We start from the raw sequence: 14,246 nt of genomic DNA on the forward strand, positions 1-14,246 counted from the left end.
CTTGGTGGTGCCCCTTGCTTAGTGGTGTTGCAGACTCTGGGGCCTTTCAGAACAGGTGTATATATACTGAGATCATGTGACACTTAAATTGCACACAGGTGGACTTTATTTAACTAATTATGAGACTTCTGAAGGTAATTGGTTGCACCAGATCTTATTTAGGGGCTTCATAGCAAAGGGGGTGAATACATATGCACGCACCACTTTTCCGTTATTTATATTTTTGAGTTTTTTTAAACAAGTTATTTTTTTCATTTCACTTCACCAATATGGACTATTTTGTGTATGTCCATTACATGAAATCCAAATAAAATCCATTTAAATTACAGGTTGTAATGCAACAAAATAGGAAAAACGCCAAGGGGGATGAATACTTTTGCAAGGCACTGTACAGTCGTGGTCAAATGTTTTGAGAATGACACAAATATTAATTTTCACAAAGTCTGCTGCCTCAGTCTTTATGATGGCAATTTGCATATACTCCAGAATGTTATGAAGAGTGATCAGATGAATTGCAATTAATTGCAAAGTCCCTCTTTGCCATGAAAATGAACTTAATCCCCAAAAAACATTTCCACTGCATTTCAGCCCTGCCACAAAAGGACCAGCTGACATCATGTCAGTGATTCTCTCGTTAACACGGGTGAGAGTGTCGACGAGGACAAGGCTGGAGATCACTCTGTCATGCTGATTGAGTTAGAATAACAGACTGGAAGCTTTAAAAGGAGGGTGGTGCTTGAAATCATTGTTCTTCCTCTGTTAACCATGGTTACCTGCAAGGAAACACTTGCCGTCATCATTGCTTTGCACAAAAAGGGCTTCACAGGCAAGGATATTGCTGCTAGTAAGATTGCACCTAAATCAACCATTTATCAGATCATCAAGAACTTCAAGGAGAGAGGTTCAATTGTTGTGAAGAAGGCTTCAGGGCGCCCAAGAAAGTCCAGCAAGCGCCCGGACCATCTCCTAAAGTTGATTCAGCTGCAGGATCGGGGCACCACCAGAGCAGAGCTTGCTCAGGAATGGCAGCAGGCAGGTGTGAGTGCATCTGCACGCACAGTGAGGCGAAGACCTTTGGAGGATGGCCTGGTGTCAAGAAGGGCAGCAAGGAAGCCACTTCTCTCCAGGAAAAACATCAGGGACAGACTGATATTCTGCAAAAGGTACAGGGATTGGACTGCTGAGGACTGGGGTAAAGTCATTTTCTCTGATGAATCCCCTTTCCGATTGTTTGGGGCATTCGGAAAAAGCTTGTCCGGAGAAGACAAGGTAAGCGCTACCATCAGTCCTGTGTCATGCCAACAGTAAAGCATCCTGAGACCATTCATGTGTGGGGTTGCTTCTCAGCCAAGGGAGTGGGCTCACTCACAATTTTGCCTAAGAACACAGCCTTGAATAAAGAATGGTACCAAAACATCCTCCGAGAGCAACTTCTCCCAACCATCCAAGAACAGTTTGGTGACGAACAATAACTGTCCATTTTCCAGCATGATGGAGCACCTTGCCATAAGGAAAAAGTGATAACTAAGTGGCTCGGGGAACAAAACATCGACATTTTGGGTCCATGGCCAGGAAACTCCCCAGGCCTTAATCCCATTGAGAACTTGTGGTCAATCCTCAAGAGGCGGGTGGACAAACAAAAACCCACAAATTCTGACAAACTCCAAGCATTGATTATGCAAGAATGGGCTGCCATGAGTCAGGATGTGGCCCAGAAGTTAATTGACAGCATGCCAGGGTGGATTGCAGAGGTCTTGAAAAAGAAGGGTCAACACTTCAAATATTGACTCTTTGCATAAACTTAATGTAATTGTCAATAAAAGCCTTTGACACTTATGGAATGCTTGTAATTATACTTCAGTATACCATAGTAACATCTGACAAAAATATCTAAAAACACTGAAGCAGCAAACTTTGTGAAGACCAATACTTGTGTCATTCTCAAACTTTTGACCACGACTGTATACAGCAATAGTTGAATAGGATGGACTTGACTAGAATACAGGATATACATATGAAATTAGTTTAAAAGGATGTAAACATTATTAAAGTGACCAGTGTTCCATTATTTAAATGTACCAGTGATACCATGTCTATGTACATAAGGCAGCAGCCTCTAAGGTGCAGAGTTGAGTAACCGGTTAGTAACAGTGACTAAGTTCAGGGCAGGGTACTGGGTGGAGGCCGGATAGTGATGGCTATATAACAGTCTGATGGCCTTGACATAGAAGCTGTTTTTCAGTCTCTCGGTCCCAGCTTTGATGCACCTGTACTGACCTCGCCTTCTGGATGATAGCGGGGTGAACAGGCCGTGGCTCGGGTGGTTGATGTCCTTGATAATGTTTTTGGCCTTCCTGTGACATCGGGTGCTGCAGATGTCCTGGAGGGCGGGTAGTGTGCCCCCGGTGATGCGTTGGGCAGACTGCACCACCCTCTGGAGAGCCCTGCGGTTGCGGGCGGTGCAGTTGCCGTACCAGGCGGTGATACAGCCTGACAGGATGCTCTCAATGGCGCATCTGTAGAAGTTTGTGAGGGTCTTAGGGGCCAAGCCAAATTTCTTCAGCCTCCTGAGGTTGAAGAGGCGCTATTGCGCCTTCTTCACCACATTGTCTGTGTGGGTGGACCATTTCAGATTGTCAGTGATGTGTACGCCGAGGAACTTGAAGCTTTCCACCTTCTCTACTGCGGTCCCGTCGATGTGGATAGGGGGGTGCTCCCTCTGCTGTTTCCTGAAGTCCACGATCAGCTCCTTTGTTTTGTTGACGTTGAGGGAGAGGTTATTTTCCTGGCACCACACTCCCAGAGCCCTCACCTCCTCCCTGTAGGCGGTCTCGTCATTGTTGGTAATTAGGCCTACTACTGTTGTGTCGTCTGCAAACTTGATGATTGAGTTGGAGGCGTGCGTGGCCACGCAGTCATGGGTGAACAGGGAGTACACCCACTTTGCTTTCCTGGGTACAGGAACAATGGTGGACATCTTGAAGCAAATGGGGTCAGCAGACTGGGATAGGGAGAGATTGAATATGTCCGTAAACACTCCAGACAGCTGGTCTGCGCATGCTTTGAGGACGTGGCTAGGGATGCCGGAAGCCTTGCGAGGGTTAACACGCTTAAATGTCTTACTCACGTCGGCCACGGAGAACGAGAGCCCACAGTCCTTCGTAGCTGGCCGCGTCGGTGACTCTGTGTTATCCTCAAAGCGTGCGAAGAAGGTGTTTAGCTTGTCTGGGAGCAAGACGTCGGTGTCCGCGACGGAGCTGGTTCTCCATTTATAATCCGTGATTGTCTGGAGTCCCTGCCACACACGTCTTGTGTCTGAGTCGTTGAATTGCGACTCCACTTTGTCTCTATACTGATGTTTGATTGCCTTGCGGAGTGAGTAGCTACACTGTTTGTATTCTGCCATATTTCCAGTCTCCTTGCCGTGGTTAAATGCGGTGGTTCGCGCTTTCAGTTTTTGCGCGAATGCTGCCATCTATCCACGGTTTTTGGTTTGGGTAGGTTTTAATAGTCACAGTGGGAACAACATCCTTTATACACTTCCTGATTAACTCAATCACCGTGTCATTGTATACGTCAATGTTATTCTCAGAGGCAACCCGGAACATATCCCAGTCCGCGTGATCAAAACAATCTTGAAGCATGGATTCCGATTGGTCAGACCAGCGTTGAACAGACCTTAGCACAGGTATTTCCTGTTTGAGTTTGTGCCTATAGGAAGGGAGGAGCAGAATGGAGTCGTGATCTGATTTGCTGCAGGGAGAGTCGGGGGAGGGCCTTGTAGGAAGGGAGAGTAACAATGGGCACGAGTACTACAGGCAATGTGTTGATAGAACTTCGGTAGCGTTTTCCTCAAATTTGATTTGTTAAAATCCCCAGCTACAATAAATGCGGCCTCAGGATATGTGGTTTCCAGTTTGCACAAAGTTGAGTGTAGTGCCTTGAGGGCCGTCGTGGTATCGGCTTGAGGGGGAATATACACACCTGTGAAGATAACTGAATAAAATGATCTTGGGAGGTAATAGTGTCGGCTTTCATTGGGAGGTATTCTAGGTTGGGTAAACAAAAGGACTTGAATTCCTGTACGTTATCACAAGAGTAATTAATCATGAAACATATACCTCCGCCTTTCTTCTTCCCGGAGAGTTCTTTATTCCTGACTGTGCGATGTACTAAGAACCCAGATGGCTGTATGGACGGGGACAGTATATGCAGAGACAGTCATGATTCTGTCAAACAGAGTATGTTACAATCCCTGATGTCTCTCTGGAAGGAGATCCTCGCCCTGAGCTCATCTACTTTATTTTCCAGGGACTGAACGTTAGCGAGTAATATACTTGGAAGCGGTATATGGTGTGCATGCCTCTTGATTCGGACTAGAGAAAAACAAAGAAAAACAAAGACAGACAGAGACAGAGAAAGACAGAGACAGAGAGACACAGAAAGACAGAGGCAGAGAAAGACAGAGAGAGACAGAAAGACAGAGGCAGAGACAAAGACAGAAAGACAGACAAAGACAGAAAGACAGAGAAAGACAGAGACAAAGACAGAGACAGAAAGCGGTAGAGAAAGACAGAAAGACAGAAACAGAGACAGAAAGACAGAGAGAGACAGAAAGAAAGAAAGAAAGAAAGAAAGAAAGAAAGAAAGAAAGAAAGAAAGAAAGAAAGAAATAAAGAAAGAGAGAGAAATACAGAGACACACAGAGACAGATAGAAAGACAGAGAGACACAGAAAGACAGAGAGAGACAGAAAGACAGAGGCAGAGACAAAGACAGAAAGACAGACAAAGACAGAAAGACAGAGAAAGACAGAGACAGAGACAGAAAGACAGAGACAGAAAGACAGAGACACATTGATAAGAAACTACAAAAAGCCTTCATAGTGTGATTCCACAGGGAAAACTCTCAAAGCAAAGAGTCAGGTTGTATGAGGCCATCTGATCCCTGGCTGCAGCACAAAGCTGATCTAATCATAAAGACAAACTACTGTTATACCTGTCTGCTAATGTACTATACAGACAGAACTGCAGACCTCCTGTTATACCTGTCTGCTAATGTACTATACAGACAGAACTGCAGACCTCCTGTTATACCTGTCTGCTAATGTACTATACAGACAGAACTGCAGACCTCCTGTTATACCTGCTAATGTACTATACAGACAGAACTGCAGACCTCCTGTTATACCTGCTAATGTACTATACAGACAGAACTGCAGACCTCCTGTTATACCTGCTAATGTACTATACAGACAGAACTGCAGACCTCCTGTTATACCTGTCTGCTAATGTACTATACAGACAGAACTGCAGACCTCCTGTTATACCTGCTAATGTACTATACAGACAGAACTGCAGACCTCCTGTTATACCTGCTAATGTACTATACAGACAGAACTGCAGACCTCCTGTTATACCTGCTAATGTACTATACAGACAGAACTGCAGACCTCCTGTTATACCTGCTAATGTACTATACAGACAGAACTGCAGACCTCCTGTTATACCTGCTAATGTACTATACAGACAGAACTGCAGACCTCCTGTTATACCTGTCTGCTAATGTACTATACAGACAGAACTGCAGACCTCCTGTTATACCTGCTAATGTACTATACAGACATAACTGCAGACCTCCTGTTATACCTGCTAATGTACTATACAGACAGAACTGCAGACCTATTCTACTCTGATCCAGACAACAGTTAGTAACACAGAGAGAGAATTGGAGAGGAAACAGAACGCTTGAGACTCTCACTCTCTCTGACTGAGTAACAGTGGGTGAAGCCACCACGTTAGGTTTTTTTTAAAACTTACTTACTTACTTTATTGTTCTCATGGGGAAATTTTGTTGCAGTGTCATGTACACATTTAAAGTGGCGTTAAATACAAAACAAGATTGACAATACAACTTTCAATAACAGTCACGCACCAATAAAAGTAAGAAATAAGAAATAAAACATTTAAAACATTTAAAACAAAGACTAGCCTGCTGGCCTTACGGGGTCAATGGGAACATTTGCCCGAGCTATTTAAGAGGGATATCACACCTGGCACAAATGATTGTCTCGTTCTATTTTTCCTGCTGAGGGGTGCCCTATACCTACGCCCAGAGGGGAGTAATTCAAAGTCCAGGTACAGGGGGTGACTTGGGTCTAAAATGATTTTGTGAGCCTTACGGAGGGCCCTGACCTTAAAGATCTCATCCAGGCCTGTCTGTTTGACTCCAAGTACCTTACTTGCTGTGGTAATAATCCTTCTCAGCATGTTTCTCTGACTGACAGTGGCATTGCCAAACCAACAAACAATACAAAAAGTTAAAATACTCTCAATAAAGGATTTGTAAAACAGAGTCAATATAGTACAGTCTATATTAAAAGAACCCAACTTTTTTAGAAAGTACAGTCTCTGTTGGCTCTTTTTGTAGATCTGGTCTGTACATTTACTCCACTGAAGCTTACTGTCCAAAAAGACACCCAGATATTTATATTAGGGGTTAGGGGTTAGGGGTTAGGGGTTTAACAGTGGGTGAAGCCACCACGTTAGGGTTAGGGGTTTAACAGTGGGTGAAGCCACCACGTTAGGGTTAGGGGTTTAACAGTGGGTGAAGCCACCACGTTAGGGTTAGGGGTTTAACAGTGGGTGAAGCCACCACGTTAGGGTTAGGGGTTTAACAGTGGGTGAAGCCACCACGTTAGGGTTAGGGGTTTAACAGTGGGTGAAGCCACCACGTTAGGGTTAGGGTTTTAACAGTGGGTGAAGCCACCACGTTAGGGTTAGGGGTTTAACAGTGGGTGAAGCCACCACGTTAGGGTTAGGGGTTTAACAGTGGGTGAAGCCACCACGTTAGGGTTAGGGGTTTAACAGTGGGTGAAGCCACCACGTTAGGGTTAGGGGTTTAACAGTGGGTGAAGCCACCACGTTAGGGTTAGGGGTTTAACAGTGGGTGAAGCCACCACGTTAGGGTTAGGGGTTTAACAGTGGGTGAAGCCACCACGTTAGGGTTAGGGGTTTAACAGTGGGTGAAGCCACCACGTTAGGGTTAGGGGTTTAACAGTGGGTGAAGCCACCACGTTAGGGTTAGGGGTTTAACAGTGGGTGAAGCCACCACGTTAGGGTTAGGGGTTTAACAGTGGGTGAAGCCACCACGTTAGGGTTAGGGGTTTAACAGTGGGTGAAGCCACCACGTTAGGGTTAGGGGTTTAACAGTGGGTGAAGCCACCACGTTAGGGTTAGGGGTTTAACAGTGGGTGAAGCCACCACGTTAGGGTTAGGGGTTTAACAGTGGGTGAAGCCACCACGTTAGGGTTAGGGGTTTAACAGTGGGTGAAGCCACCACGTTAGGGTTAGGGGTTTAACAGTGGGTGAAGCCACCACGTTAGGGTTAGGGGTTTAACAGTGGGTGAAGCCACCACGTTAGGGTTAGGGGTTTAACAGTGGGTGAAGCCACCACGTTAGGGTTAGGGGTTTAACAGTGGGTGAAGCCACCACGTTAGGGTTAGGGGTTTAACAGTGGGTGAAGCCACCACGTTAGGGTTAGGGGTTTAACAGTGGGTGAAGCCACCACGTTAGGGTTAGGGGTTTAACAGTGGGTGAAGCCACCACGTTAGGGTTTTAACAGTGGGTGAAGCCACCACGTTAGGGTTAGGGGTTTAACAGTGGGTGAAGCCACCACGTTAGGGTTAGGGGTTTAACAGTGGGTGAAGCCACCACGTTAGGGTTAGAGGTTAGAGGTCAGCGTCCTACCTCCAGCTTGGCGTCGAGGTCGGCATCAGAAGCCACCACGTACTCATCCTCCTTCTTCCCTGTGGCCTTGATCAGAACCTGCTTCGTCTTCCAGAACTTCTTCTGCATGCGGGCCATGACCGAGCTGTCGTCGCCTAGCAACGCCCGGCCACCACTCAGCATCTCACCTGCTAACCTGGAGGGGCGTGGTCAGGGTTTCCCCTAGATTAGAGCTTAGGCATCTTCTTTAACTGATTTAACACTTTTAAAGACGGTGACTTAAGTAATGATTAGCTGCTTCATACCCGTCCATCTAATCTTCAGCTCTGTTCTGTTCCGGTTGTTCTGTGACATCAACACACAGCCTGAAATAGTGGAGATTGAGAACATTGTGAATGTCAGATGCGTATTGTTGTATCACCACACTGTAAGATAGCCTTAGCTAGTTGCCAAGATACGAGAGGTCGTTGTTGTGGTGGTTGTGGTGCAAATCAGATGCGTATTGTTTTATCCCCACACTGTAAGATAGCCTTAGCTCGTTGCCAAGATACGAGAGGTCGTTGTTGTGGTGGTTGTGGTGCAAATCAGATGCGTATTGTTTTATCCCCACACTGTAAGATAGCCTTAGCTCGTTGCCAAGATACGAGAGGTCGTTGTTGTGGTGGTTGTGGTGCAAAACTTCTTCAGTAGGCAAAAATACAAAAGGGTGCGGGCACGCGCTTATTGACAGGTTAACTGCTGTGGCCGTGGTATTAAAAGGGTGCGGGCACGCGCTTATTGACAGGTTAACTGCTGTGGCCGTGGTATTAAAAGGGTGCGGGCACGCGCTTATTGACAGGTTAACTGCTGTGGCCGTGGTATTAAAAGGGTGCGGGCACGCGCTTATTGACAGGTTAACTGCTGTGGCCGTGGTATTAAAAGGGTGCGGGCACGCGCTTATTGACAGGTTAACTGCTGTGGCCGTGGTATTAAAAGGGTGCGGGCACGCGCTTATTGACAGGTTAACTGCTGTGGCCGTGGTATTAAAAGGGTGCGGGCACGCGCTTATTGACAGGTTAACTGCTGTGGCCGTGGTATTAAAAGGGTGCGGGCACGCGCTTATTGACAGGTTAACTGCTGTGGCCGTGGTATTAAAATAAACAGGTGAAATAACTGTCCATTACGGGGCGCACGCAAGATGGCGATCAGTGCAGATGCCCATATATGACCATTCGGTCATTTCTAAGGTCATAAAACCCTGTTTGAATATGATCGAGTTTGTTTACCAAAGTCATTGATTACTTTCTGCAAGTTATTCACCTCTAAAACTCTTAAGTTAGCGACAAAACTAGATAGCCAGATCAGCTAGCTCAAAAACTAGCTTGTCTACATGGAAACTTCCACGACCAGAACCAAAAGAAAAGAAACGGAGAAATCATCAGATGGACAATTAACAGGTGGTTTGGTCTTGGGTACTCCTCTTCAGAATGTAACTGTGGGGGAAATACTGCTGTGGGTGATGAAAATGTGGTGTGCACGGACAACAATGCTGACAACCTGCGCCCAACCAGTCCCCAGTGTAGTGTTTAAACACTTTATGACTTTGCTAATGGTTTCAAGTGGTTTTAGAGGATGTTGACTCAGCTTAAGGGAGCATCTGGAGAGTAGCTCTATAGGGGCACCCTAAAGCCGAGGGAGTCTGTTAGGTGCAGTCCTGGGATTGGTTTATGGGAAAACACCCATATTATGTTACATAGGGCATAGGATATAAATACCACAGTTAAGACAAAGGAGGTCAGAACAACTTATTATTTTGGGTCGTTGGTCTCCAGATGCCTGCAGACGTCTGTAAACTTATGCTGAAATCTTGTGATATAAATAAACCTTTATAATCAAAGTACAGTGTAAGCGGACTCCTTGGTCTCACAGCAAAGATTAGCATCATTTTTTAGATACAACACCAGCTCAGGCCATTACGTTACGACCCCGACACTCCAGTCAAGCCCCAGGGGATAAAGATGAGGGCAAGAGGGCATGTCACTTCTTGAGATGCAAAACAATATTGTGATGCTTTTGACAGCTAAAATGGATGAAAGGGCAGATGGCTTGGAGGACATGGTTAGGAGGAATACCATGAAAACTGAGGCCATAAACAAATCTGTTGACTTTATCTCTGGAGAAGTGAACACCCTCAAAAGTGACATGAAGAAGGTGGAAGTTATCTGCCAGAAAAATGAAAAGAAGGTGGCTGAACTCGAGCAAAAGGTGAATGATGCGGAGAGATACCAGGTGGAACCTGAGGCTCCATGGAATTCCAGAGAGATACCAGGTGGAACCTGAGGATCCATGGAATTCCAGAGAGATACCAGGTGGAACCTGAGGCTCCATGGAGTCCAGAGAGATACCAGGTGGAACCTGAGGCTCCATGGAGTCCAGAGAGATACCAGGTGGAACCTGAGGCTCCATGGAATTCCAGAGAGATACCAGGTGGAACCTGAGGCTCCATGGAATTCCAGAGAGATACCAGGTGGAACCTGAGGCTCCATGGAATTCCAGAGCTGGCGGGTGGTCTAAGGCGCTGCATCGCCGTGCTAGCTGTGCCACTAGAGATCCTGGTTCGAATCCAGGCTCTGTCGTAGCCGGCCACGACCAGGAGACCCATGGGGCGGCGCACAATTGGCCCAGCGTCGTCCAGGGTAGGGGAGGGAATGACCGGCAGGGATGTAGCTCAGTTGGTAGAGCATGGCGTTTGCAACGGCAGGGTTGTGGGTTCGATTCCCACGGGGGGCCAGTATGAAAAAATAATAATAATGTATGCACTCACTAACTGTAAGTCGCTCTGGATAAGAGCGTCTGCTAAAATTACTTTTTTTTAAATGAGGACATCAAACCCAGAGTTGTTGACATCTGTGGAGCTGTCATTCCCGAATCAAAAGCCAAACTTCAGGAAAATGTGAACATCGTTCATCATTTGGGAAGACTCAAGGATCAAAACAAGAGTTCCAAGGACAACAATCATCCGGTTCACCAACAGATCTACACAGGATCTTCTCTGGAGGCGAGCAAAGAACTGTGAGTTCTTCATCAAGCAAAACTGGAGGTTCACGGAGGATCTGACCTCTGCGGACAAAGTGACACGGGAGAAACTGTGGCCGATGGTGGCTGCAGCTCGAAAGGCATTTTTTTGTTGGTGCAAGAGTGATCATCGATGGGAAAGAAATGCGGCCAAATCAGATCATTTGAGCGAGAGCCAGAGTCTAACTGGGACAGAACTGATATGGTTAAACACTGCTTAACTGCCAGGTGAAAAGCAGCCTTTTATAGGAAAACACATGGACACAAACACTTGAATAAGAAAAGGCTGACCTGAAAACTGGTCAACTAAACACTAACTATTGGTGAATAACTGCTTATTGTAAGGTCTACACAATGTCTCCCCCTTGTTACTTTGGTAACTTTATGACCAGTATTTTGTCGTTTTTTGTTGGAGGGGTTAAATAATGGGATGTAAATCCTTTTGTGTTCCATATCCTTGGGAAAAGCTTATAATAGCATAACAAGGTTGTTGGTTGAACTTTATGTCTTTATCTCTTTGTTCAATTAATGTCAGGGGTATTTGTAATTTACTAAAACATAAGGCTATTTTCCTGTATTGCAAACGGTTTAATGTAGACTTTTACATTCTACAAGAGACTCATGCTTGTTCTTCCGATCTAGGATTTTGGAAAAATCAATGGGGTGATATCTGGTTATCATATGGCAACAACCAGGATATCTGGTTATCATATGGCAACAACCAGGATATCTGGTTATCATATGGCAACAACCAGGATATCTGGTTATCATATGGCAACAACCAGGATATCTGGTTATCATCTGGCAACAACCAGGATATCTGGTAATCATCTGGCAACAACCAGGATATCTGGTAATCATCTGGCAACAACCAGGATATCTGGTTATCATATGGCAACAACCAGGATATCTGGTTATCATATGGCAACAACCAGGATATCTGGTTATCATATGGCAACAACCAGGATAGCTGGTAATCATATGGCAACAACCAGGATATCTGGTAATCATATGGCAACAACCAGGATATCTGGTTATCATATGGCAACAACCAGGATATCTGGTTATCATATGGCAACAACCAGGATATCTGGTAATCATCTGGCAACAACCAGGATATCTGGTTATCATCTGGCAACAACCAGGATATCTGGTTATCATATGGCAACAACCAGGATATCTGGTTATCATATGGCAACAACCAGGATATCTGGTTATCATATGGCAACAACCAGGATATCTGGTTAGCATATGGCAACAACCAGGATATCTGGTAATCATCTGGCAACAACCAGGATATCTGGTTATCATATGGCAACAACCAGGATATCTGGTTATCATATGGCAACAACCAGGATATCTGGTTATCATATGGCAACAACCAGGATATCTGGTAATCATCTGGCAACAACCAGGATATCTGGTTATCATCTGGCAACAACCAGGATATCTGGTTATCATATGGCAACAACCAGGATATCTGGTTATCATATGGCAACAACCAGGATATCTGGTAATCATATGGCAACAACCAGGATATCTGGTAATCATATGGCAACAACCAGGATATCTGGTAATCATATGGCAACAACCAGGATATCTGGTAATCATATGGCAACAACCAGGATATCTGGTTATCATATGGCAACAACCAGGATATCTGGTAATCATCTGGCAACAACCAGGATATCTGGTTATCATCTGGCAACAACCAGGATATCTGGTTATCATATGGCAACAACCAGGATATCTGGTTATCATATGGCAACAACCAGGATATCTGGTAATCATATGGCAACAACCAGGATATCTGGTAATCATCTGGCAACAACCAGGATATCTGGTTATCATATGGCAACAACCAGGATATCTGGTTATCATATGGCAACAACCAGGATATCTGGTTATCATATGGCAACAACCAGGATATCTGGTTATCATATGGTAACAACCAGGATATCTGGTAATCATCTGGCAACAACCAGGATATCTGGTTATCATATGGCAACAACCAGGATATCTGGTTATCATATGGCAACAACCAGGATATCTGGTAATCATATGGCAACAACCAGGATATCTGGTAATCATATGGCAACAACCAGGATATCTGGTTATCATATGGCAACAACCAGGATATCTGGTTATCATATGGCAACAACCAGGATATCTGGTTATCATATGGCAACAACCAGGATATCTGGTTATCATATGGTAACAACCAGGATATCTGGTTATCATATGTCAACAACCAGGATATCTGGTTATCATATGGCAACAACCAGGATATCTGGTTATCATCTGGCAACAACCAGGATATCTGGTAATCATCTGGCAACAACCAGGATATCTGGTAATCATCTGGCAACAACCAGGATATCTGGTAATCATATGGCAACAACCAGGATATCTGGTTATCATATGGCAACAACCAGGATATCTGGTAATCATATGGCAACAACCAGGATATCTGGTAATCATATGGCAACAACCAGGATATCTGGTAATCATATGGCAACAACCAGGATATCTGGTAATCATATGGCAACAACCAGGATATCTGGTAATCATATGGCAACAACCAGGATATCTGGTTATCATATGGCAACAACCAGGATATCTGGTTATCATATGGCAACAACCAGGATATCTGGTTATCATATGGCAACAACCAGGATATCTGGTTATCATATGGCAACAACCAGGATATCTGGTTATCATATGGCAACAACCAGGATATCTGGTAATCATATGGTAACAACCAGGATATCTGGTTATCATCTGGCAACAACCAGGATATCTGGTAATCATATGGCAACAACCAGGATATCTGGTAATCATATGGCAACAACCAGGATATCTGGTAATCATATGGCAACAACCAGGATATCTGGTTATCATATGGCAACAACCAGGATATCTGGTTATCATATGGCAACAACCAGGATATCTGGTTATCATATGGCAACAACCAGGATATCTGGTTATCATATGGCAACAACCAGGATATCTGGTTATCATATGGCAACAACCAGGATATCTGGTTATCATATGGCAACAACCAGGATATCTGGTAATCATATGGTAACAACCAGGATATCTGGTTATCATCTGGCAACAACCAGGATATCTGGTTATCATCTGGCAACAACCAGGATATCTGGTAATCATATGGCAACAACCAGGATATCTGGTAATCATATGGCAACAACCAGGATATCTGGTTATCATATGGCAACAACCAGGATATCTGGTTATCATATGGCAACAACCAGGATATCTGGTTATCATATGGCAACAACCAGGATATCTGGTTATCATATGGCAACAACCAGGATATCTGGTTATCATATGGCAACAACCAGGATATCTGGTAATCATATGGCAACAACCAGGATATCTGGTAATCATATGGCAACAACCAGGATATCTGGTTATCATATGGCAACAACCAGGATATCTGGTA

The 14,246-nt window shown here is 44.8% G+C and overlaps 1 protein-coding gene across 1 annotated transcript in view; it reads right to left on the reverse strand.

Annotated features, from left to right (window-relative positions):
• The window catches only part of ical1 (islet cell autoantigen 1-like), a 77,940-nt gene that overhangs the window by 54,478 nt on the left and 9,216 nt on the right, over positions 1 to 14,246 (reverse strand). The window contains exons 2-3 of the mRNA XM_084190510.1: positions 8,032 to 8,091; positions 7,748 to 7,922 (exon numbers count right to left, since the gene is read on the reverse strand). Of these exons, the coding sequence (XP_084046636.1) occupies positions 7,748 to 7,922; positions 8,032 to 8,039 (183 nt within the window). The 5' untranslated portion in view covers positions 8,040 to 8,091. The remainder of the gene's footprint in view (positions 1 to 7,747; positions 7,923 to 8,031; positions 8,092 to 14,246) is intronic.

Source organism: Coregonus lavaretus, assembly GCF_964263955.1.
Source record: "Coregonus lavaretus genome assembly, contig: HAP1_SCAFFOLD_527, whole genome shotgun sequence".
Taxonomy (NCBI): domain Eukaryota; kingdom Metazoa; phylum Chordata; class Actinopteri; order Salmoniformes; family Salmonidae; genus Coregonus; species Coregonus lavaretus.